The following is a 26,625-nucleotide window of genomic DNA, read 5'->3' as shown; positions in this document are numbered from 1 at the left end:
GGCCAGGCTTGTACAACGCGCAACGCGACGCAAATCCCGAATCGCTGCCGTTGAGTCCGCGTAAAGTTCCAGCTTGTCCCCAGCAGTCAAAGTCGATGCAAGCGCCTGCAGGCCATCCCTAATGGCAGTAAGTTCTGCTAGCAGGCTTGGAAGTGCACGGAGTGACTCGTACGGGCAGCTTTGTTAGGGCAGGGTAGGAGGGCCACGTCAAGGCCGTGGTGACGAAGCAGTCGTATGCCCCAGCGTCCACAAAAGCCTGGACAACCAGCGGTTGCGTCTCAGGCACCCAGTCAGGGACATGAAGGACGGCATCTGGAGGCTGGTGAAGGCCTGAGGTGCGGACGTGTAGCCTTGTCAGAGGCTGTCCTCACCTGATGGAACAGCCAGGGCGGCCTTGCGGCGGAAAAGGCTGGCATCGTATTCGACGGCTGGCCCATGTACGCGGCGAGAGCTGCTGCCTCTGGAACCAGTCCACATTTCAGCAGGTGTGCGGAACGATGCCGATGAATGAGTTCAAGCGCGTTTTCCTTTCGGCGCAGCTTAGCCCTTCCCATAACTCAAACTCCCTCCGAAAAAAAATGCCAGCTACGGCCCTGATCCTTTGAATGGAACCAAGGGTAGTACCTACACATCATTATGTTACATGAAATTCCATTCCCTTGGATACAAACCCACCACTTCCTATGCACACCAAGCGCCATCTACTGGTTTGCTTCGACCCCTCCTCCTGTTATTTTGAGCAACAGCAACGGCTAAAAGGACCCCGCTGCCCAGCCTCAATTTCCTAGGGGTAGAATCGTGGGTTTGAGCCCGAGCAATGCCAAAGTTTTTGCGAAGACCTGCAATTTTTTTTTACTGAAATTCTGCAGTTGGAACAATTCTACGAACAGCTCAGTGGTGCAATCACCATAACTTTTGGGCAAAATAAGGTTACTACTACTACTACTACTACGCATTCTTTTAGTAAACGAGGGTTCCAAGTCAGTTTAAGGGCGAGGCTTGGCACATCAACACATTTAATGTTCTGCTTTGCATTGGAAGTGCCTAGTTCGTACCTACCTTCAAAATCGCTTGTTCTCCAATAGGCACAGAACCAGCCCAGAGGTAAAAATTGCTTGCACTGCCCCCGTCTGCCAGCACTGCAAGTAAAATAATTGTCAGCTACTGCAGAGGGCAATGCATGTGCACCCCTCACCAAATTTTCTAGGCCAATCCTAAGCCTTCTCGACCACAAAGGATTCGATGAATAAGCTTTAGCTTTAAATGTGACAAAAATATTTTGATAGTAAGAAAATTGTTTTCTCTGGCTTTCCGGCATAAAAAGTTACAGCCTCACTTGGGACATAAGCTTGTACATTGAAATTTTTGCGGCTTGAGCGTTTCCGGCTTGGCCTGAAAAGTTTGACAAAGAGCCGGGTTGTAGACTTGTGATGGGAGAGCCCTCCAACTGCAGCAGGCCCAGACAAATGCTGCTGCTGCACACAAGCTAACAAGGCAGCACGGAGATTCCCAATGTCTCAGCAAAAGAGACGCACAGTCAGTAGTGGGTGGAAATCACTTTATTGCAAGTGAAAAAGGTCAGTGCGAAAGGCACACACAAGACATCCACCTGCGAGGCAGGCAAGCCAGCAGTGCACATCTCATGCCGCAAGTCAACTGGACGGCAGTAATGCTGGCACAAGGTGTTGCTTGACTAGCCACTCACTTTCGCTTCCCCACGTAGCTCAGTAAAAGGTACAGGTCGCGCCACTCTTGCCCCTATCCGGGGGAGTTTCTGCATAGTCGGCCACAAATCGATTAATACTGTCAAATATTACAACAGCGGGTAAAGGGTCACTGCAAGCCACTCTTTTTTTTTTTTAATGCCCACCTCTGCTCTCACCTCGCAGGATTTTGGTGAAGGGGAAAATTTGTGCTACAACAGAATTTGCTAACAACGGACCACTGTGAACGAAGTTAGTAGAAGCCGTGTTCTGATTCCTTTCATGGAGATTTTGTCATAGGTTTAAAAAGCAGGTTCAATGAGGTGGGTTTTTCAAGTTGCTGTTAAAACCCCGCCTTTTTACGTGTTGTATCAGCCCCTGCTTGGCACACACCTGAAATTAAACTGAGGCACAGCAAACAATATCATAAGGAGCCTTAAAGGGGCCATGAAGACAAAACGCAAGTTTGGTTCATTCAAAAGATTGCCTCGTTTGAATCATGGTGACACCCCTTTTAACGTAAACTGCACTCAAATAAGCACCATAATTAAGAAAAAATGGAATGGTCATGCGACCTACTAGCTCATTTCCCGCAACAGAACCTACAATGTCACACCAGCCAGCTCTGCAATTGGCGGAGGCCACCAAAAGCAAACCCAAATTAGGCAGAGCTTATAGGCTTGCCGAACGAGATAAATTTAGGGCACATTCTTCCGTAAGAATGGCGAGATAAACAGTGGAAGTTCCGAAAGCACACGTAAACATAGAAGTACCGATGTGTACTACTGTTGGCACTGTGCGCACTATGCTTCGTTTATATGCACAGCACTGCGGGGCTTTGGGGTTGTCTCAGACGACAGTGGTCGACTGACGCAAGCAACGGTGTCTTGGGCGACCATATTTGTCTAGCGAGCACCATGTTTCACGAAATGATTATTTTCTCCATGAACAAAAACAAGCCAGATTTAAATACGGTCACAAACAAACCATAGGCAGAACACGGCTTGCCGCGGTGTAGTGGCACCATCTAGGTTGACTGAATGTAAGCAAGACTCCGTTCCACACCAAGTTTAGCTGAAAGACCTGTTCTTATGATGTCAGTGCAAACGTTGTTCAAACACACGTTTCGGTATGTGAATCAAAATGTTAGCATAAATTGGTTAATTTCACAGTGAATAAAGCATCGTTTGCTTCTGGACAAGTGCTGAGGGCACTACAGAACACAAAATCTTTCGAATAAAACAAACTTGTGTTTTGTCTGCATGGCCCCTTTAACAATCACGTCTTTGTTTACAACGCAAGATGCCGGCGCATTTCTGCTCTATGGACCTACTTTATACTGACGAAGGGGAGAAAACTGTAGGTACTTGCCATCGGAATGCCTACAGCTTTGCAGCTGCAGCTGTTTCGGCAGAATTTCCTATTGGTGCCACTGATGGGATGCCTAACATTCTCCAACCGCTGCTACTTTGATGGCAGTGATTACTGATGAACCGCCGCCACACTTGCGTGATGTCGGGACATCAAGCGAGTCTACGTGGCCAACCTTCAAGCTCACCACATGCCGTTCCCCGCTCGTACCTCTCCACCTCTGCCTGCAGCGATTGCATAGCAAGCACAAAACAGCTACTGGGATGAGACCCACGTGATCGTGCGAGGCGGTGACTCGGCTTGTCCACCTTCTTCATGGGTCGGGGACCGTCTCGCTGCGTGAAGAAGCCTGTGCTGCACACTGCAATCAAGCCAAAAATGAGTGCAGCACCCGAGGCTGTGCCGTCAAACAGCTTTTCCTCCTCCCTCCAGCTTCGGGGGGGACTCAGCGGAGGTACTTCTGTATCAGCAGCTGCAGAGTGCGGTTGGGCAGCACCAGGGTGTGATCCAAGGGCTCGTTGGTCATGGGGCTGGTGTCCTTGCCACTCTCCAGCCAACGACTGATGGCCGTCCGCTCGTAGCTGTACCCATCTGCAGGGATAAGCACAAATGCCGCTCTAATAAAGTCTGCACTCAATGCTCTTGAGAATCTCCCCGGGAAGAGGTTACAAGCCAACTGCACTCAAAATTTCGACATCTTGAAAACACTATTTCCGTATAGTCTGCTGGAAAATAAAAGCAAGATGCAAAATGCAACCATTGAAATACGTGCATGGACGCCGCAAGCGGTCAGCAAGAATCGGCTATTTTGAAACCGAAATCGAGGAGAGTGTGGCCATTAAAATGACGTTGCAGTCGGCCAGCGAGCGGCCGGACAGTCAGCAGCTCGGGAGGAAGCCTGCGCGCAAGCTCTACGCTCGCACGGGGCAGCAAATGGGTGAAGTGTTCGCAGCAGAGTTTGATCGATTCTCCAGCTGTGTGGCTGGCCAGAGGAAGAAGCCCTGGCCGGCTGGAGCGTCACAGGCGTGTCATCGCTGTTTACGCGATCCGCCAGCAGGTGCAGCGTGGTCTGCGGTGGAGCTTTTTTAAACGCTTCTGACTGATTAACGAGGCATTTCACAGTGCTACCACTCATGTCCCAGCTGATTTGGTTGTACTTATTAAGCATTAAAAATAAATTTGGTCGAGGTGAAATTTTAGCACAGTTCGCCTTTAAAACAGAGATGCTCGGCTGTCCTAGTTGGTTCACAAACTTTCTCTTCTACTAAAGCTGAAAACGCTGCCGCGGTACTACTTGTCAAAGAATTGAGGTGTGCCCACTTTTCTGTGAGCACTGGTGTCCAGAAAGAGTAAAGGAATCCCAATCTCGCCCTTATTTTCCAACTCGTAATGCCAACATGGAAGTGGGACAAGTATCCCTGGTAATTGAGAGGACAGGATCGTGATCCCGTTCCTCACGACAGACAGCGACCCTCCCCTCATACTATAGGTGCTTCGAACAGTAACAGGAAGGATACAAACTAGGTCAGCTGAGCATCTTGGTTCACTCTGTTTTAAGAACATTCCCAAGCATTCTCAACAGCATGGCACCGTACTCCCACCCCTCGCTCCCCCCTTCAGTCTAGTGCAGAATGTGCCCTTTATGCCACTCTTCACGCTAATGAGATGAGGCACCAGAAGTTGTACTCTCAACTTTTCGATCACAAAGAGTGGGACAGGTGGGGCATAAACCGGCATGCGCTCCTGCACTGCATAACTTCATGCATAAAGGGCATAACAGCTTGGCAATTATACAGTGGTATATCTGTTATTGCTGTTCTTAAAGGAGCCATGAAGACAAAACACAAGTTTGTGTTATTCAAAAGATTTCGTGTTTTAGAGTGCCCCCAGCTCTTGCCCGAATGCAAGCGATGCTTTATTCACTGAGAAATTAATTAATTTAAGTTAAAATCTTGATTTTCCCGCTAAATCGTGTGTTTTCGTTGTCTGCAATGACATCAGAGGGGCTTGTTTACCGTTCGTTAACCTAGATGGCGCCACCACACCGAGACAAGCCGTTTTCTGCCTTTGGTTTGTTTGTGAACGTATTTGTACCTGCCTTGTTTTGTTCATGGAGACAATCGTTTCGTGAAACATGGTGCTCGCTCGACAAATACGGTCACATAAGACATCGTCGCTTGTGTCGATCGGCCAGTGTCGTCTGAAACAACCCCAAAGCCCCACAGTCCTGTGCAGCTAAAACAAGCATAGTGCGCACAGTACCAACAGCAGTACGCATAAGTACTCCTATGTTTACATGCGCTTTCGTAACTTCCACTGTTCGTCCCACCATTAAAAAGAATGTGCCCTAAATTTGGGCGCAAATAGCTCGTTCGGCAAGCTTTTAAGCTCTGCCTAAGTTGCGTTTGCTTTTGCTGCCCTCCGCCTATCGCAGAGCAGTCTGGTATGACATCAGAGGTTCTGTTGCGGGAAATGAGCTAGTGGTAGTGGATCACATGGCCATTTCCTTTTTTCCTAATTATGTAGTTTATTTGGGCGAAGTTTACGTTAAAAGTGGTGTCAGTATGATTCTAACAAGGCAATCTTTTGAATGAACCAAACTTGTGTTTTCTCTTCATGGCTCCTTTAAAGACAATGCCTATCAAAGCGGTCAGTAACGGGCATATGATTGGGGCCTTAACTCTTTCGCTACCGCCGGAAAATTGACTAATTTTAGGGGTCCAAGAAAACATTTTTTTTTCCTGCTAAAGAATTGGTTAGGCACTAATTTCAGGAACACAAAATGCAGATTATTTAACGGCCTTTCCAATAACACCAGTTTTTTAAAGGTTTTTATATATCATAGTTGTAAAAAAAATATCAAAATCAAAATTTTTGTCAAGTTGTAGAAAAAATTGATAAAAAAGGAGTTGTGTTTATCAAACCACCGGTAGGAGAAAAAAATTAGAATGTACATTTTGTAGGGAAAATTTCCAAAACACGCCCTAGAAAAAATGTCGACTTGCGCGGAACAGTTTGTCAGATATAAAAAAAAAATGTTAGCATGCACGGTGCTCGTGTCCTGCGATGAAGCCCAACCTCCAATTCAAAATGTGCAATTTCGGGTGGTTTCCTGGAATAAACCTGGCGGTTTGTCATTATCAGAGGCATCAATTTGCCCCCACATAACGTAAAAACATCATGTCAATGGCTGACTTTTCATTTACAGCGAGCACAATATTTGGGACTAGCACGCGATGCAGAAAAAAACATGCATGAAGTTGAAAACGGAACGCCGTGGCTGATGCTTGTCGTTCACGGTCAGCTATCTCTCAAAACATTAAGCTGAGCTTTCTTATCATCTTCTTACTCGCAATTGTAGCCTTGCTCGCAAAAATGAGGTACGATGAGCTAGAATCGTGCCCTGCGATCTTTGGCCGAGTAGCAGTTGCGCGATGAAAAAGATCAGCACAACGAGCCTCCTCTATTGCAGCGCCACCTAACATTTTTCAAATGAAACAGTACAAAAACTTATCGGAGACTCCATCCGAATAGACAGTTCAACTAAGCAGCAACATTAGACACCCGGATATACCCTCGCATGGAAACGAAACTGGAAGTCGAACAGCTGGCAGTGTAAGGCCGGTTTGAAGCACTGTCTTCAGCGGAACAGATATCTGGCGACTGGGTGTGATCTTTTGACTTGAGTCTGAAGTTCTTATCGCAGAAATCGGGTTAGGGTGGGGGAAATCAGGAGCGCCGTGCTTTGTTCGAGGATCAGTCGCGGACGCTCCAGGCGCCATGGCAGGTAGCCTTGAAGTTGGGTAACTGCGTAGTAGCGCTAAATATGAATTTCGCGATGCAGAAACGAAACCGAAACTGTTGTAAACTGTTTGCGAATGGTCCTCGGGTAAGTAGAACTACCACAGTACTTAGAACAACGTGCGCGAAGTCAATAAAACTTCCTAAAATCATAAAGTAGCTTAGCAACCAGGCACTGCTTGACATTTTCAGCCGATTTCTGGGATTATTACTGCCAGAGCGCGAACCTGACGATTGAAAATCGTTTGCTAGTTCCCCATTAACGCCCTGATAGCAAAAAACAAGCGCTGGTGCAGAGTAATTACGAGTTGCACGCATTCTTCGTTGGTAGCAGTGACGCGCGATGACCACGCCCCTTTTCCACACCCAGGTGATTCAAAAGCGTGTCAAAAATCCCGTTTCCATAGCAAAAATGAAAACAAAACCGATTTTGAAAGGCCATTTCCTGATCTAACTCCGAACAGCTTTACTTGTTCTAGAAACGCCTGGAACGCTATGAAAAGGCGCTCCCAAAAGTATCGATCAAATTGATCGATTTTGATAGGCGCGGTAACGAAAGAGTTAAAGGGACCCTGCAACACTCTTCGTGCAGTGCAAGTAAACCTGCGCGACGTTTAGATTAGACTTCCAGGAACACCCGAGCCAAATATTACACGTGCACGTGAAGCGGTAAGCGCGCAAATCGCCGTGAAAGACGCGGAAAAACCAACCGCTCTCTCTTCGATTCTCCTCATTATGCACCTCTGGCATGGCCTCTGCGACGTCAGTCGGGCCATGGCAGTCCTGGCTGTCCTATTGGCTGTCGCTGGTCAACTTTGCGGCTAAATTAAGGCATTTCCTGTGACGATCAGCCGTCGTCGGCGCTGTGTATGAACCTCTTCCATGTCTGAACCTGTCCGCATGCTTTTGGTGTTTCTTTTGTTTTGAGTAGGGGTGTGCGAATATTCGATTTTCGAATTCGAATCGAATATTTCTTGCCCGAATAATTCGATTCGACTTTTGAATACCCATCATTCGGACTTTCGAATAATTCGACGTGATGAATATCCCGAACGCTGCCAAAATTGCGGCTAGATTAGTGTGGCCCTTACTGACCCTAACGTCGAAAGGTTTTGGTCAAACAATTGCCAGCGACCCGTTTTCGGCCAGGAAAGTTGTCTTTGAGGTATGGTCATATCCCTCCTTTTCACCCGCAGAGACTTCATTGCCGACATGTAATTGAATGGTTCCTCGATTTTTTCGCGTCACTGGCATACACGGAAAGAAGGAGCGACACAGCAGTCTTTAGCGTGCAGAAAACGTTCCTCACATACGGGTTTTTGTAATAATGAGGTGCGTTGCCGTTTTCACGTCATTGGAAACAAATATGATGCGTCCCACTCGGGACAAAACAAACAAATTACTACGACGACGCCATCTTGTGATGGCGATGACACTGACTCTTTTAGATGCGACTGCATCTCATTCACTCGCCTTGTCTCTCCATACGGCGTTGTTGTCCATCCACACCCCTCCCACTACACTATATAAAAAAATAATAGTTAGCGGCGCCCGGTTTCGATCCCACGACCCTGTGGGCGGAACGCGAGGTACATGGTGCTCTTCCCACTGCGCCACAAAACCGAGACAGAATCAAATGCTACGAACGCACCTTATATCCTTGACTCATTCAAACTACGTCAAGATGCTACTGATACAACGCATGATGGGGCAATGATTAACACTTGCAATAAAAGAAAAGAAGCTCCCACTTACAGCAACAATGATGGAGTAAAGGTCGTTGCGACAGCGAAGCCCCAAGCATACCACTTAGAGAGATTGACCAAGATTGATCAATAAAACATAATAATAATCATAAAACATAATAATCATACGCGTTCCCGACACGTTTCACGCGATTTCAGGATCAATCCAACGGAAACACCAAGTGAACCCCACGATGCGTCGCATCTACCCAGGGTTCCCATCGCGGGGAGGTGGGCGCAATTTTTTTTCTTTTGTTAATTAATTTTATCACACGACTGTGCAGCCGCAAAATAGCGTATAATTATGGTCTTGTTAAATTTCTGTGATTTTGGCCTTGCTGTAACACACTACCATCACCCGTCCTAGACCGGAAATAGACCCGTGCACGTTGCGGGGAAAAGGACTAAACTCCCCGGCCTGTGACATATCGAAAGCCGCCGAACAGAACGGCGCGCGCCGCCCCCCTCTCTGGGAGAGAGCGCGCAGCTTTCGTCGCGTTGTCCGCGGTTGAGTTGAGTGGGAACATTTAGGCGCGATTTTTCATCGCGCGTAGTTTCGGTGATAGTGAACGGATTTTCATAATTCCTGCGGGAGGAGATTGCTGAAACAATAGACTTTACCCCAAAATACATTCCGAGTAGTCGATGGTAAGTGTTGCACGGTCCCTTTAAGTAATTTCTCCTCTACTTTGGAGGAATCGGGAGTTTGCTTTAGCAAGGCATGTTTCTGTAAAGAATAAACGAGTTTTTGTGTATTATTATACTCCTGATTTCAACATGGGGTTAAAGGTCAACTGCACTCAAATTTCACCTCGGCCAAATTTTCTTTAAACGTGCAGTACGCACCACCAGACCAACTGGGACATGACTGGTAGCCCCGTGAAATGCGTTGTTAATAAGTTGGAAATGTTTAAAATATCTCCATTGCAGGTGACGCGGCACCTGCCGGCGGATTACGCAGAACATCCATGAAGTGGTAGTGACACTGCAGCCGGCCGGGTGCTTTTTCCTCCGGCCAGCCTGGAGAACCGGTCAAGCTCCACTGGGCTGCTGCAAAGGCGAAGTGTTGTGCGCAGGTTTTCTCCGGCTGGCCGGCAGCTTGCGGCCATTCTGTCGCCAGCCGAGCCGGCTGTAACGACACTTCAGCCTGGACATAGTGGCTACACTCTTCTCAATGTCGGTTACAAAATTGCCAGTTTTTGATGGTCGTTTTTGCAGCGGACACGTTTATTATACGGAAATGAAGTTTTCAAGAGGTCGAAATTTGGAGTGCAGTTGGGCATTAATAATAAAGCCACCCAAAGTGGTGTTATGCCTTCGCACAATGAATATTCCTACATCAAAGTTGAGAAATTAACCCTGTATGAAGAAATCAACAAGAGGCACTTCCTTGTTTGTCTGTCTCTATACATGTATTTGTATGCCACTCCCCTCATTTTCCTTCCTTGTCTTATGAAAACTCCTGCTCCTTGCTTATGGCTAATTTCTTCCAGCATTTAGCGGGCTTTATCACGAATAGCAAAAAGTGCTTGACAGGATTTTTTTCACCTGCCTCAATTCTTTCAGTATTTAGCTAGTTTTGTTGTCAGTAGCAAAAGCACTCTAAAGTCTCACAACACTTGAGACTGGTTCTTTTAAATACGTCCCATAAACTCCTGACTGCGCCTAAATAAACCCAGTGGTCAACATGTCCACTCTGCCTCTTCCCCACAACCTCAACAGGCTCCATTGGGCTGCATAACCATGCCCAGTAGAAGATGCAGACCTTCTTGCGCATCAGCAAGCGAGTTGCGTACAAAGTGGGAAAACAGCCGCCATTTCAGAGGTCCATTCTTATGGTCTTGCTGTTACTGGGTGCAACAAAACATTGTTTGCCACCAAGAACGCATTTCTGCCAAACTTTGACTTCATGCCCAAACGACGTAGTATTTAGGAGCGGCATGAAACAAGCAGCTGCTTTGTAGCCACAAGTTATACCCGTGACACCCGTGCATGAAAAATGACATTAAGTGTTTAAGGCCTTAAGATACCGAATGACATTATTTAGGCGGGACGTGCTACATGCGAAAATGCAAAGGCATTAAATGTGTTCGGCATGATGGTGATAATGACCAAATGGCTAAGGCCACGAGGTCACGGGTTCGATTCCCGGCCACGGCGGCCGCTTTTCTGATGGAGGCGAAAAGCAAAAATGCCCGTGTGTACGAGGTTTCGGTGTACGTTAAAGATCCCCAGGTGGTCAAAATTAATCCTCAGCCCTTCACTACGGCGCGCCTCATCGCCTGCGTTGCGTTGGTGCGTTAAACCCTACAATCAATCAATCGATAATGACCAAAAAGAGAAATTCAGTCATACTTCAGAAGTCTTTCACGAAGAAAAAAAAAAGATCTTGCAAGGGTTAAAAATGTTTTTAGTGAAACAAAACGTTATGAAAAATAGTGTTTTCTTATTAAGAGTAGTGTGAGCCGTTTTTAAAAGTGGCTTCAGCTGCTGCCGTCAGCTGCCAGCGGGCGGTAGCCAAATTTGAAAAATTCAACACAAGTAACTCCATGTTTTGCCTTTTGCCACTGTTTTAGTGAACTTCGTCTTCTTCAAAACTTCACCACCAAGAGTGCACAAAAAATCATCTTATTTCGAAGTTCAGCTACGTTTCCGCGTTAACACTCTGGTGCTGAGAGTTTCGTTGGTTTCATTTGGTGCTCATCGCGTTCAAGAGTAGGCAGATTTAAGGCGTTCGTGAAGGTGAATGAGTTGCGCAGAACTCCTTAAACCAAAAATGACATTAGAGCAAATCGCGTTATATTTTTGCGAGTATCAGTGAATTAATGGAATTAAAACTTAAAGCATTAAGCACTTAATGTCATTTTTCGTGTACGTGTGCCACAGGTATTAGGGTGTCTCATAGATCACAGCATTCTCTTTCTGTCGTCAAATGTGGTCTCATCTGGGTGCTACACTTACGTTCAAAAATTTCAGTGCAAAGAAGACAGTAGTTTGGCTCACGTACTAACTCCAAGGTGATGCTATCGCAGCAATGTTATCCCTTGTGAACAACCAGGGAGTAAGAGACAAGACAGGAGGGGAAACTTCGTTTCCTGGCACAACCAGATAATATCACAAGCACTTGGCGTAGGTTAAGCTAGCAGCATCGGTTGTAGAAGAAGAAACTGTGCTAACGCAGCGATCCGCATTCCGCTGCGCACCAAAACATGATGTGTGGCTGCTAACATCTCATTCCCCCTGTCATCTTCTTCGCCATTGCAGCTGCAAAGCTTCAAAGGCTGCATTAGACTTCATTGTGACTGATTGTGGAGTTTAACACTTTCCTGCCCACGCCTACTGAAATCGACAGCAGTTTACCGATGTTCTCTAATTTCTGCACTTCCTGAGTGTGCTTTGAGAGCTGGTGTCATCTGGGTAGTACTAGAGACATCTTTGCTTTTGTTTTTCTGTGGCGGCAATTTTTAGAGTGCCACCGGAGTCATGTGATAAAGTTACGAATATGGCTGAAGATACGAATATGGCGTTGACATCCCATGCGACCGTACCATGGAAATGCCGCAGTTCTAGCGATTAGGATGAGCCTACACGTGACATTTTGGATGATATTACCAGCACTGACTCCTACGACAACTCGCATTCATCGTATTTTAGTACGCAAAGCTAAAGTGCATCTAACTGGCTCGGAACCTCAACAGGCATTCATTGGTAAGTTTCGCTTTCTGTTTCGCTGTCTCCACTTGCTGATCTAAAGATAACGCATCCTCTTATCTGAAGGGTGGTCACTTCCTTTGGGTGAGACCATTCACCAGCTGCGGCACAGAGGATTGAATTTTGCCCTCAAAGACCTCCAATAGACAACCTCAGCATCGTGTCCTGCAGTGGTACACAGCAGTTGGCAAAAGCTTTTAATTTTTTCCTGTTGTTTTTCAGGCTTTAACTTATTGAACAGCTACTTGGATCCAATCAAGCACAATCCAGGGACCCCGAAAATTGCCCCCCAACTCAAACCCCTGTAACTTGAGCCCCCTAAAAGTATCGAAACTGTAAGTTGCAGCCACAAACAGAAAAAAATGAAGTGGAAAACCAATGTTTTTTGCGATACACATGTGGCCAACCTAGTTTTACAATTTCGAGGCACTGCTTTGCACAGTGACATGAAACCCACTAGGGCTAACTTTTTTCAGCTTTTCAAGTCAAGAAATTTTTTTGCAGTTACGCGCATGATATTTGCAGGAGTTTCGCACAGCTAGTATTTGTACAAAATGTACATCTTAAATTTCGTGTGTTTTTTTCTGTGTGGAGCAACACCGAAGTTTTTGCCGATTTTCTTGTGTTTGTCGCAAAACTTTTCTGTACAACTTTTTTGAATAAATATTTTTGTTTGAAACAATTACATCGCAATAGAAATTTACTCCTTTATATTTCGATACCATACACTTACATGTTACATGTTTTTTGCAACTGCAAAGAAATAATTTGCCAGACTACCCAAAATCCCTGCTTTTCGCATAAGTAGGAAAGTGTTTAAGGCCAACTGCACTCAAATGTCACCAAGACCAAATTTATTTTCAATGTGTAGTTAGTACCACCAAATTAGCTGGGACACGAGTGGTAGCCCCATGAAATGCCTCGTTAATCAGTCAGAAGCGTTTAAAAAAGCTCCACCGCAGATTACGCTGCACCTGCTGGTGGATCGCGTGAACAGCCACGACGCGCCTGTGACGCTCCGGCCATCTGGGGTTTCTTCCTCTGGCCAGCCACACAGCCGGAGAACCGGTCGAGCTCTGCTGTGAACGCTTCACCAATCTGCTGCCCTGTGCGAGCGTAGAGCTTGCGCGCAGCCTTGCTCCCAAGCTGCTGACTGTCCGGTCACTCGCTGGCCGACTGCAACGTCATTTTAATCTCCACGCTCTCCTCGATTTCGGTTTCAAAATCGACAATTCTTGCTGACCACTTGCAGTGTACATGCGCGTATTTTAACTGTTGCATTTTGCATTTTGCTTTCTTTTTCAGCAGACTATACGGAAATAGTGTTTTCAAGACGTCGAAATTTTGAGTGGAGTTGGTCTTTAATAAGCTGAAGCTACACTTGGGCTATGAGACGCGTCGTAGTGAAGGGCTCCGGATTAATTTTGACCACCTGGGAATCTTTAACATGCACTAAAATCCCGACAAACCTGTGCTTTCGCTTTTCGCCTTCACCAAAAAAGCAGCCACCGTGGTCAGGATCGAACCGCGTCCTAGAGCAAAGTAGCATGACGCCTTAGACACTGAGCAACCACGGCGGGTAGTTTTCACTGCGACATTATCAGTAGGCTGCCCGCACCTGCCTCAATGAGAGTTTCACCTTCTAGATATATTTTAGAGTTTTAGCAGAGTGGGTTTATGATCAGCAGAACAGAGTGGATGAGTGGAGAGCAGCGAAACAAAGTACGAGGAAAACAGTTTTGGCGCAGCATCTCTGACGCCTGTTCGAGCAGAGCGCTTTGCTACCCCACCTTATTAATCGTAAGTGTTGTTACCCTAGAATGAATATAAATTGCACTTGCTTTTACTACGCTAAAACTGCTAAATAAATGTATTTTTGTTTTTTATTTCCTAGCATTCAGTTAGAAGTAGGGGAACTTTCAATCGAGTCATAAAGAAGTTGTGCTATGAAAAAAGGGTTTCTTGTCACTAAACGGTCAAGCCAAGCTGAAACCCGGCATCTCTAAACAAGCTCTTTTTGCCTGATTTTGTACACCCCAGGCCGTAAACCTGCTACGCTAAAACTGTTTTCTTGCTCCATATGTGCGCTGAGCAAGAGGTCAGGAGGCAGGCTGCTTTCCGAGTTGTCCTCGAATTGGAAAAAAACCCTATAATGCTGCGTACACGCACCGGCAGCTACGACGGGGTCGCGCATGGGCTCCTGGGTGATGGGGCAGAAGAGCTCGTCTGGCAGCGCTGTGTCCTCGGGGCCGGGCAGGTGTCGCCAGAGCGGGTGCTTGAGGCCCTGCACCTCACGCAGCAGCCGCGCCCGCGTGCCCAGGGCCTCCACGTGCAGGGCGTTGGTGAGCCCCTCGTGGGTCAAATGCAGCAGCTCCTGGCCGTCGATGGCGTGTGCCGCAAAGGCTGCCCGGTGCTGGCCCAAGCCCAGGCCCTCCAGCCAGTCACCCACCTGGTCCACCGTCCACCGGCCAACGGCCGCCACCCCCTCAACCATCACCGGCCGCGTAGGAGGTGTGGTTGCTCGCTCCTCCTCCTCAGGCTGATCATTGGCCGGCCCCTCTTCACCCTGGAACAGAGGAAGGAGGCAGAGCGTGTTCTCTTAATGACAGCAAAGGGGCGCACTTGCAGTTGCTCAGGCCACTGTTTGTACAATAGCCTCGTTCCCAACACTGGGCATGCGCATAAGCCGTAATAACGAAACTGGGATGCTTTGCCGTGCGGCGAATTTCTCTTTCTGTCAGGCTTGGAAGCCCCACTTTCTCATTCTCTATGCAAGAAAAAGAATAAATAAGAAAACTTGGAAGTGTTGTTATTTAAGTTATATTTGTCATGTAACGCATGGGGCACCTCATAAGTGCCTTAAATGCCATACCAAATAGACAAAAGCCGTCATTTTTGAACCATGTGCAAAAATAAAGGCACCAAACTACTACTGACAGTACCATCAGCTGCTTTGTTACAAGTTGGAGTGTAACATAAGCAGTCTTTACTTGACCCTTGCTGCTTCCACCCTTAAGCTTCTAATTACCTTGTGCAATAAAAACTCCGTCGTGATGGCATGGTGCAGCCTACTGTCCTCTTAACTCTGACAACCTCTCTAAATACATGCCCTGTGTCCCTTGCTTGTTAGTCATTTAGGTTTGGTCACAGTTAGCAGGATTGAATAGCTTTCCATACTATCAGAGCAGCCTGGCATATCAGTGCGCAGGTGTGGTAAACACCAACTGTGTGCATGGAGCAGTAAAGTTGTTTTGCCACTGTATCTGCAATGTGCATGAGCACTGATTCTGCTCCAGGCCCTTTGGCTGATCTGATACTCACAGAACCACACAATGCTAATGTGGTCCTGCTAACCGTGATTGAGATAGTATTATCATAGTCAGTATACCTGACATGTTACATAGGAGTGCGCTACAATGTCGAATAATGGAGCCAATGATAGTCGAGCATTTGAACGAAAAGAGGGTTTCTTAAGCCGTCAGTATGTACGCCCAGTACCTTTATTTAAAGCAAAAGTGTAACCTTCCGATTGGGCGAAAAATTGTCGTCGTCATTGTGGTCGTCGTTCAAGGGACACTGAAGGTGACCAGCAAGTCTGACCGTCCCGTGGCCATTTTAGCATTGATTTAATGCTGAAAGGTGCCTTCATTGCTGAGAAATCGCTAATCAAACGCTGATCAAACGTAACGCAAACAGTAACTGCAGTCTCTCTTTGCGCCCCGATAAATCAAAAGCAAGTGAGGCAGCGGTGGTGTATAGCAATATAGAAGCAACCGAATACAATGCTACCACGTACCGAGCGCTTTGGTCAGTTTCGGCCAAATCAGTCGTGCTTTCCCTAACTCCCATGTCCTTTGCAGTTCCGGACCACAAAGTGAAATGTCCCTTCATGGGACCCGTGACCAGTATTGACACTTTGTTGAAGAAAAATGCATTGTCCTTTTGATGCCTCGCGAATGTTGGCGTCGAACCAACCGCTCATGCGTAGCTCGCGCGCTTCCTCGAAAAGCGGTATTGCCACCCCAAGTATGGACGAGTAGTTCCATCCAGCGGCAGTCAGGAAAAACGTTGCGCACAACAGACGATTTCAGCACTTCCGGTGCAAGTTGCACAGTACTGCCAGGGGCGGCTGCACCTGTCTCCACGTTTTTGCTATTTCGTACCTTATTAAAAAAAAAAATACTTTGCATAAGAGTGGTATATTTGTGTTCTCAATGAGCTAATCTACCGATCTAGAGCAACTTGTATTTTGACATCGGTGTTCCTTTCAGCACAAAAATGGCTGCCAATGTAAGGAGTAAAGTTCACATTGGATATAAATCAAGGTCTCCAGATTAGGAGGCAAGTCCTTCACCACCGTGCAACCACAGAACAATGCTGACAGGGGATAAGCTAGCTCAGTGCGTGCCGTGTGACAGGTGAACATGACAGCCCATGAGTAGGACAGGTGCATGCCAGCCACGAAGAATTTTGGTCTGGGAAAGCTGTGGTGCAAAGTGTCGCCAGTCTGCCTGTCGAAGCAATTTGCGAAGAAATTAAAGCAAAGAGAGATATGCAAAAATACAAAGGAGCAATAAAGAAGCCAGGAAATTCTTTTGCCTCAAGAGCATGTAAGCAAGATTTGGCGCCCTGAGGAATTTTTAGCCTACTGCACTGCTAAGTACGTAGATTCCCTCGGAGACCGAGGTGTTCTGGCCACTGGCACCTGACTAAAAGGACACTTGTTCGGGACATGGAACAATGGGCCGTAGCTTAGCCTGTTCTTGGCTTTATGAGTGTACCATGTCCGTGGCAAGGCGCCCAAGAGCCACCCCAACACGGACTGTAAAAGATCCAGTGGCCGGCCTCTCAACTAGGTACAACAAAATAAGTGTGGCGATTGTCCACAACGAAAAAGAACGAAAACAAGAACAACAAAATTGAAAATAAAACTCTGGAAACATACACATAACTCAAGAAATGGATTAATGATAGATGTCACTGCCTACACCCCTCAACCCTGCCCAGGATGCGCTTATTAAAACGTTGGAATACTATGAGACTGCCATGGAGTACGCTAGCAGACAACCAAGCTAAGTCACGTGGAAGAAGATCAAGTGCTGCTCCAGCTACCATACATTCTCTACACAGCATTGAGCAGGCAACAAAGACGAAGCCGTGGAATGCAACATCTTGCCCAGGGAAAAGGCCCGCGAGCACGAAATACTTCTGTACCTTTTCCCAGCATTTCTGTTTCAAAATTCCTTCGCTAAAATCCCACGCAACTGCCACTTCAATGATGACCACTCTGTCGTGTGCCTGGAGAACTAAGTCTGGCTTGAGACGTACTCCCTCAGAACTTGTGAATACCTTCTCCTCTAGCACCGTCGCTTCGGGGTTCTTTTCACGGGCAATCCTCGCCACCTGTCGGGCAATGAAATTGAGTCGCTCTTGGCAGACTAAGCTTGCAGATTCACACTCCCGCAGTATATGAAAAGCCGTTTCAGGCCTCTCTTCACAGCGGTGACACAAGCGTGTGGCTGGATCGTTGGAATGTTTGTTGAAAAGAGTCTTTGCCGGTGCCAAGTTGGTTCGCAATTTCGATGCGCTAATGCGGTTGGCGTCTTTCAAAAACTTGGAATCATGTTGCAGCCACGAGTCTGCTCGGTGCTATTGGACGTGCGCGAAAAGGCATTTGTTTGTATATTGGTCCTTCATGCTCTTCCACCGTTTTGCTGTACCCCTTTTCAGGGCGGCGTCGACCATCTTCGCATCCGTGACTCCTTCGGGAACATCGAAGAGCACCGCAATCCGTTTGCGGCAAGCGCCCAAAATCTCGTCGAAGAGGAAACTGACGGCCGGGTCGGACAATCGTAGTAGGCGACATAGGGACTTCAACTGCATGGACTGTGCTGCCCTATTAAGCTGGAGTACCCCAAGGCCCCCATTTCGTGCTGGAAGCCAGATGTGACTGCTAGGAAAACTCTGTGGTAAATGCATGATTTGCTCCTTCAGGCCAAGAATCTTGTCAAGACGTCGGGATGCGTTGTCGACTTGAAGGGTGTTCGATGAACTTTAGAGGAGAGTGGGGACCACCAGATGACGGATGCAATGTAGTTTCTGGAACAGCTTGAGTGACGCCTTGCCAATCAGTTGAAGCAATTTAGTTGCCTTCCCGGAGTCAACATTGGCCGTTTTATTGACGAAAAATTCTAATTCGACGTGGATTCCTGAAACCGTAATTCAGGCAAGTTGTATAGGAAGCCTTGTATAGGAAACCGAAGTATTGTGACTTTGAAGGATTGATTATTAAATTAACATTAGTGAAGTAATCCTCCATTGTCCGTACCAAACCCTGGAGACCCTCAAAGGAGTCCGAAAGAAGAATGTCATCAGCAAAAGTGACGGCCGACATGCAAGAGCAAGATCCCCCAAGATGAACGCCAAGTTCAGTGGAAATGAGACGCTGAAGAAATGGATCGAGGACACAGTTAAAAAGAAAGGGAGACATTGGGTCACCCTGTTTAATACCCCGAATGAAACGAACACGAACTCCGCAACTCATTCCATCAGACCAGTATACTGTGGACGTGTTACTGTACATTTCCGATCAACGATTGTGTACGATCAGGGACATTCCAGGATTCTAGAGCGGTGAAGATAGTTTCATGAGAAAGCGAGTCGGACGCCTTGCGGAGGTCGAGACTAACAGCAACGAATGGTTTGCAGGATTTCTTAGTATGTCGCATCAGCGCCTGTAATATTATAGAAGAGGGACTGTGGTCATCGGAGAAGCTTGGCTGGCACGTATTTATGAAATTGCCTGGATTCAGCCAGGCGGCTGAGTAGTACCAACTTCGAAAAGAGTCTGAGGAGAACTGGAGATACAGTGATGGGTCAGAAGTCCCCAGGCCCCTGGGGGGTAGGACACGAATGAACACAGTCTTAGACTGTTTCAACTCAAGAGGTATGAGACCATAAGACCACCAGTTATTCCTAATTAGTGCAAGAGTAGCTATGGAAGTCTTTTTCAAATCCTCCATTGTGATTACCATCAGGACCGGGTGCAGCCTCCATCTAAAGACTGTAGTGCATGTACTAAGTTCTAACTTTCTTCAGCGTTAGCATAGTTCCTCAATGCGTTTCTGGTCATGAAACTTCTGCACTGCACTATGGGAGAGCTCCTGCGTGGCGGCGCTGTGAGTCCGGTGGATACGGCTTCGAAGGCTGCGGCCGCATTTGCAGCACATTGGGTTGCGATCTTGCTGTGGTTTTTGTGCTGTGTTCACTCATGGCACCATGTAGACTACAATGCCTCAGATGTGCCATGTGCCTGGTCGCCACTCTGGCTATCAAAGTGCGCAAGAAAAAGCTTCGCTGTTCTGCTTCCCTAGCTACTGCGAACAGCATGACAGGTAGAAGTGCGCCATTCCACGACAGGAGACGGATGCTTTTAGTTTAGAGTCTAAGCAAGTGCACGTGTGCGAGAAACATAACTCCACTGATGTTAGTCGAGCCAATGAGTTCATAATAAGCGACAATCTGTGTCTCTCCAGTGCAAGAAGCCCAAGCTCCATGTCGGTGCCATCCCCTGGATATTCGAAAGTCTGCCGACATATCCAATGAAGCTGAAGACACGGTCACAATGAGTCAACCCACTGCACAGCGATGTCAGTTGTCCTCGCCTAAAAATAATGAAGCGGGAGCTAATGTATGTATGATGTCTTCTATGATATTTGCGTGATGTCTCTTACTGCCCTATATTCATCCCGCTATTGCCACAAACTTATGTAAATAAACACTTGTACAGAACAGTCGTCGTGAGCTTGTGTAGCCTTTTCTGCACACACGTGGCAGCTGCCTGCTACGGCCAGCCAGCGGTCAAAGCTTCCCGTCATCTGTGTTGCACATCCAAAATCTTCAGTGGCCACATTTTGATAATCCAGTCAGTTATTTTGAGTTCTGAAAAGCTGGGCATGGCCAGCTGTGCCTTGTGTTTTTTTATACTTGTCCTTTTGGTAGTGTAGTTGGCAGGTGCTCTGTGTGGAGTTTTTATCTGTTAGACACCCTTCCTATGTGCTGAACCTAGCAGTCACCCAAGCCTGCAAGATCTTCCCCTCTTCCCCCTACAAGTCCATTATGCTGCTTTCATTTCTTTGGCACTTGTTTTTCTGCTGTCTACGCTCCAACAGTTGCTTTCTATTCTTGTAATATGACCGCCTCGCTAAAAAATCATGCAGCTGCAGTGCTAAGCCAACGTGCTAAGAGGTGCGGTTTGTATACCTACTTGTTCAACACAGCAGGCCCCCTGGGCTGTATACTGCTTTAATTCTGACGCTAGTTAACTCGTATCATCCAGGCGGCAAATCAAAGGCTAGCCACAAACTAAAACACCAAATCTTTGCCCTCCCAAAGCAAAAACTTACCGACGCCTGTTGCAACTAACCAACACTGCAACTTGCCTTTGAAACACACATAGTCTCGCCTCTATCTCGTAGCTAAGCTACGCGACAATAACTGACACAAAAATATGCTCAGCTTGCTTGCGTTTTTACTGGAGGAAATGAAGAGCAGAAGAATGTAGGTGCGTTGCCGATGGAGAAACAGCTGGCCAGCAAGCATCAAGGAAAACAGGCGCAGCTTATTGACAGGGGCGCCCCCGGCAGCCAGCTTTATCCCTGAATGTAACTTGGGCCAAAGTTTCGTGACCATAAAAGCATTGAAGGACTCCGGCGTTAGCCTGCTACCTGAATGATGTACAAGTAACGTTGCAGCCACGAGTCGATCGCCACTCTTTATCATGTTCGACGTGGATTGATTTTGCTTGTCAAAATTTTCCAGTGCAAAACTAGCGTGTGAGCAAGGAGATGGTGGCAATAACTTAACGGCAGCTACAAACCACTACTGGAAGAATATACGAGATTCACTAGATCTAGAGGGCAACGGCAAGCTTGCAAAGGGGTGTTGGGCAGTCTGGGAGCGGCAACACCCTTACCCTACCCCCTTGGGCACACTCCCAAACCTGTGAGCACAATATAGCACAACGTAGCACATTGTGACTGCACCAACTGTGATAGTAACTGGACTATAGGCACCTAAGGAATGGCACTAGTTGTACAAAGCATTCCCAGTAACACAGAAAGAGAACGGGCCCCTACCGGCACACAGTCAGCCAAACTCCAGATGGCCAGTGTGCGGTCATTGGAGCCTGTGGCCAGCAGCTGGCCGTCGGCAGAGAAGGCACAGCAGGGCACGTAACGGCTGTGCTTGGACAACTGCTGCAGCTGCTTCCCCGTGCCCTGTGCAAATTTCCAGGCGGCAACAGCCCTCTGCTAGGCTCACATCACAGGCCTGAGAGGGCTTCCATGCACACCAAACACCTGTCAACCTTTAAAATCCCTTAGTCAGCCCTTGGTAGAAGGCGAGAACCATTACTAAATAGCCAAGCTGACAGTGACCCCTTTGACAGTGGTTTCAATAAAAACTGCTGCGTTCACTTGCTGCACGAAGGTGCGCTGCATGCATAAAGCCAGCTGAGTGTCTTGTGAAGGTAACTGTACTGCATGTATGGCACACTTCTGGCCTTGGCATGCCCAATACAAGGGTCAGCAAGTCAGTACAGGGGTCTCCAAAGTTGAAGCACAATTAACCTGAAGCAATTTGATCAATCTGCAGTAGTCCAGTTTCATGCTTTGCGCCACATTCCTTGCGCTACTTTCAGCCTTGCTATTCACCAAACTTGTAACGTTCCCGCCACCGTTTCCACTCACCTCCTTGCACAGGGCTAAGACAAGCCATAAAAACAGTTGTCCCATTACGAACAGCATTACAAAGAGGATTACAAACAGCATGTTTGCAAACAATGTAAAGGCAACAGCTGCAAGCACTGAGGCAAGCTGGTAAAGAAAATTGGTTTGCACTCGCGTGATTGAGAGCATGTACCTGAATTTGCTCGATTTTAAGCACGCCCTTTTTCCCAAGACCACGATGCCCAAAGCAAGGGGGGGGGGGGGGTGTTTAGATTTGAAAAAGCTAAGATACCTCCCCCAACCACTTTTTTTGGCGGCCGTATCTCGACGAGACAGGCGCAAGGAATAATGTTTTATTTCACCAATATTCAACCTGAAAATGACAGTGAACCCACCTCTTTCGTATGATACCCAGCCACCTTCACTACCATTCGAGTTCGTTGTGCGCCGCTTGGGCTGCCGATTTCAGTATCCCCCAGCAGGTCGTCTTCCGTACCATTGAAATGGTTTGTAATTGAAAGCTTCATAAATGACTCGGCCACAATGTCAACTCGAGCCCACTTCCCCGCGTCTGAAATCCACCTTGCGATGGTCGCTTAGAAATGGGGGTGCTTAGATTCGCACGCAAGCTTTTTTTTTTTCCAAATTTTTCTTCGAAAAGTAGGGGAAGGTGCTTAGAATCGGGGGGTGCTTAGAATAGAGTAAATACAGTATATGTGTTACACAAAGTATGCATGAGCACAAATGAAAAACTGTCTGAAATGTCACACCTGGCAATTTATAACAGCTTTTGTTGAACGCAAGCACCTAATGAAGAAACCGAACAAGCCGACACGGTGAAAAACTGTACTGCCTGCAATGCACACACATGCTGATTTGTCACATGAATTGGCCGGCCATGGCAGCTTGGTGACGTTCCTCGCGACCCGGCTTGCTGTGCACAACCGCACCCGGCAACAGCCGCCCTATTTTTACCACATTTCAGATCGGGAAAAAAAAATAACTAAAAAATAATTGGCCAATCCCACCCACAGGTGTGGAATTGCCATAACACAAAGCTTTTATTGTGGCATACCTGGGTTGAAATGAACTTAAGCGCGGCATTATTTTGGGAGAGTTCTTGTGCTTGGCACAGTTGCTGACTTTTCAGAATGGCAAGCACTGGCAAGTGCGTCGAGAAATACGATACATAAAAAGAAACGTTCAACGCCTCAATCTTCTTCAAAGACACCACCAGCTGCTACACACACAGAGAATGCAATACATGCATGAACTAGGGCTTCCCTGGTCGGCCCTCCTGACCAGGTTTGGTTTAATATAAGGAGCGGTCACATGATTTCCACAGGAAAATGGTCCCTTTTCAGTAGCAATCTGCGCCTGCGCGCACTGCCGGTCTGCCATTCTTGGCAGTCGCTCCGGGATATATAAAAAAACCGGCACATTCTCAATTTGCTGCCTGAAGACTATCTATCTTTTTGAGCACTGAACTCTTTTATCTATACTTTTTCGACAGCTCACATTGAGTACATACATGGTGCGCGCTCACACGCACACACACACACACAAAGCTTACAATGAAAAGGGGGCAAACGTGTTTGAGGTTGACAATGCTCCGAGCACGTGGCTACTAGCGAGGGAGGAAAAGAGGAAAAGAAAAAGTAAACAAAAAGGCACTTCACCGACCACAGATTTTAGTCACGGGAATGTGCACCTGCTGCCACGGCCTTCATGTGAAAGGAACGGGTGACGGGTGGGTGTACTGACCAGGGGAAGACAGCGCAGGTAGCACACGGACAGAAAAAAAAAAGAGGACTGGACACACACGAACACTGGGAGTGGGTCCAGTCCTCATCCGAGCGCTCGTGTGTGTTTATTCCTTTTTTTTTTTTTTTTGCCCGTGTGCTGGCTGCACTGTCTTTCCCTGATCATGTTCAACAAACATGGCCAAATAGACACTTGAGTGTACTGATGTTTCGTGCACGGGTTTTTCTACGATAACTTTAGGAGGGTGTGCCTGATTGCCACTTTAAGTTCGCTGTGGCGCCCTTTAGAACAGGAATTGGCAACCTTTTGAGGTGGAGGACATAGTTGCATGAAGCCGACAAAGTGGAGGGCTGGACGGCAAATTAGGAAAAGAGGTGTTTTGCAGGCAAAAAAAGAATTTCAGCGAATTGACAATAATTGACAATTATCTGGCTAAGTGTGAAGATGCGGGACAATTCCAATTGGAAGCGACCAAAACTCTGTTCTCCTGTCTAACCCCGTTTGAGGCCAAAGCTGGCGTGTCGGTCTTCAGATGAGAAGTGAAAGGGGGAGGCGCCGGGGTGGGGGTTCTGACGACATGCTGGGGGCCGCATGTGGCCCGCAGGCCGCATGTTACCTACCCCAGCTCTAGAAGGGACATTTATAGAAAAAGGTCCATTGTGGTAACTGATGTTGTAAAATCTATGTTGGCAGGCACAAAATTCTTGCCGATAGCCTGCAGGTAGTCAACTGGCAGAGGCAACAACTCTTTGGCTGCAGGCTGATATCTTGCACGATACAGGGACACGGGTAGTAACTTGGGGCATGGAAGGTCAGCTTACCACATCCCAAAGCGTGGTGGTCTTGTCACCGGCACTGCGTACGAGAGCAATTAAAGCACGCGCGTTAACTCCCATCTAACCGTGCACTACTGTGTTGCACGACCCACCTGGAAGCCAGCAGCTGTCCTTCAGGCGCAAAGCGGCAGCACATGACGTTCCCGGAGTGTCCCTCGAGCACCCATTGGGGCCAGAGGCTGCAGCGGTGGGCCATGCGCACCTGCCAGACACGAACCAAGTCATCGTTGCCACAGGACGCAAGCAGGTAGCTGCTCTCCAGCGTGCCGTGCACCAGTGTCGCCTCGAACTGGGGGCTGAAGTGGCAGCCCATGGCGCCCAGGTCGTGTGCCTCGGGCCGGGTCAGCAGGCAGCCGCCGTGGCCGTAGCGCGCGTCCCAGAGCCGCAGGTCTCCGGCCGACGAGGCGGACGCGAGCAGCGCGCCGTCGGGAGAGAAGCTGCACGCCGCTACCATGGCCCCGTGGCCACCGAGGGCACGGACAAGAGAGCGCGTGGCCACGTCCCAGAGCACCAGCGTCTCGTCGTCGCCTCCCGTGGCCAGCAGGGCGCCCGTGGGGGAGAAGCTGCAGCAGCGCAGGGCGGCTTGGCTCGGGTGCTTCAGCATACCCAGCAGCTCGCCGCTCTGCCGATTGGAGATGGCAAGCGGCTGCGGTCGCTGCACAGCTCGGCCGAAAATGAGCACCACGCACTTACCTGAACGTTCCACAGGAGCAGGCTGCCGTCGATGGAGCACGAGGCCAGCGCCGTGCCCAGCGGAGAGAACTGCACCGCGTTCACGCCGTACTTGTGGCCCTGAAGCGGCGACACTGCGGACTCGGTGAACGTGCCCGCTTCGTACAGCCACAGCCGCACCGTCTTGTCGTTCGAGCATGTCGCCAAGGTATTGCCGGAAAAGTCGCACCCAGTCACATCGCCAGCGTGCGACTCGAGCGTCTGCCGGAGCTTCCACTCGCGGTGCGCCATTTGTGTTCAGAGCGCCTCGACGGCTAGTGTTTGCTGTTTACTTCTGCTGCCATGGGTACGAAAGATTTCAATACGTGGCGAAACTGTTGTGTTGACTTCCGTACTCGCGCCGAACTCTCCTCGAACATCGATTCGTACTCGCGCCGCATAGTTCAGCCGTCGAGCTTCGAGCGCGAGTCTTCCGCTCGCCTTGGAGAGGCGTGGTCAGCGTTGTCATATCATCCGCGCCGCGCAGCGACGGTGGCCGAGAGCGCAGGTCGTCTGGGTCGATGATCCAGCCGGCCGGCTCAGGAATCGCGAAGGCAGTGCAGCACAAGTACTGCCCCTGAACGCAAAATGTTAATCTTGGCGTTTTGCGAGCACTTTCCCTACAACACATTTCTAAATGAGCGAGTGGTAAATGGCTCTCAAGGGTCCGGGGCTCTCAAGGGTACAGAGTTTGCAGCGGCCCACGAAACTCGCATTCTTCACAGAACAAAATCCGGAATCGACAGACTCAGAAAGTCGCAAGTTGCAGTTGTAACATGTAGTAAAAATGAACGTCACAAAAACAATGGGGTGTACGCGCCCAGGGGGATTGGCCAAGCATAGGCAAAGACATGCAGGGGGATTGGCCCATGGTTTACTGACATCAGAAAATGTGTAGCAAGTAGGATTAGACACAAACGCAAAGTGATGCATAAATTTCAGAAAATTGAATTTAAATATGTTGCAAAAAACAGAGAAATGCTGTTGAGAAAAATAAAAAAAAAATTTATTCAGCTGCAAAAATTAGTTTTGATCATCACCAGAAATGGATGGTATGGAGTTCATGAAGCTACGGGGAAAAAAAGGTGAAACGAGGGGGGGGGGGGGGGGGGGTTAGCCTTGCAACAGAAGCATGAACTTTTATGATGGTTTGTTATTAAAGCGAAGCTTTAGTGTCCTCACTGATGCCGTTGTACGACCATACGCCCTGAAGGAACGGCAACTTTCACTGGCGGTGATGATGATATGATCGTGG

At 47.9% G+C, this 26,625-nt stretch overlaps 1 protein-coding gene across 1 annotated transcript; it reads right to left on the bottom strand.

Annotated features, from left to right (window-relative positions):
- Positions 1-1,549: 1,549 nt before the first annotated feature.
- On the bottom strand, positions 1,550-26,021 carry LOC144178290 (WD repeat, SAM and U-box domain-containing protein 1-like). The gene is made up of 6 exons (XM_077706029.1): positions 25,353-26,021; positions 24,752-25,281; positions 24,645-24,678; positions 21,469-21,609; positions 14,501-14,897; positions 1,550-3,665 (listed from the first exon to the last, which is right to left on the bottom strand). Exons 1-6 carry the CDS (start codon positions 25,620-25,622, stop codon positions 3,520-3,522), a joined length of 1,518 nt encoding a protein of 505 aa, XP_077562155.1. The 5' UTR covers positions 25,623-26,021; the 3' UTR covers positions 1,550-3,519.
- Between the last annotated feature and the right edge of the window lie 604 nt (positions 26,022-26,625).

The sequence above is a fragment of the Haemaphysalis longicornis genome, unplaced genomic scaffold (genome assembly GCF_048455015.1).
Source record: "Haemaphysalis longicornis isolate Haplotype H1 unplaced genomic scaffold, Haemaphysalis longicornis Haplotype H1 scaffold_4, whole genome shotgun sequence".
NCBI classification, from domain to species: domain Eukaryota; kingdom Metazoa; phylum Arthropoda; class Arachnida; order Ixodida; family Ixodidae; genus Haemaphysalis; species Haemaphysalis longicornis.
This window is presented reverse-complemented; position numbering and strand designations above follow the sequence as displayed.

Coding starts and splice junctions, on each gene's coding strand:
- LOC144178290 (XM_077706029.1), bottom strand. CDS start 25,622: ATGGCGCACCGCGAGTGGAAGCTCCGGCAGACGCTCGAGTCGCACGCT. Junction 14,898..21,468: donor GTTTGGCTGACTGTGTGCCG/GTAGGGGCCCGT, acceptor CCTCTGTTCCAG/GGTGAAGAGGGGCCGGCCAA. Junction 3,666..14,500: donor CGACCCCGTCGTAGCTGCCG/GTGCGTGTACGC, acceptor TTATCCCTGCAG/ATGGGTACAGCTACGAGCGG.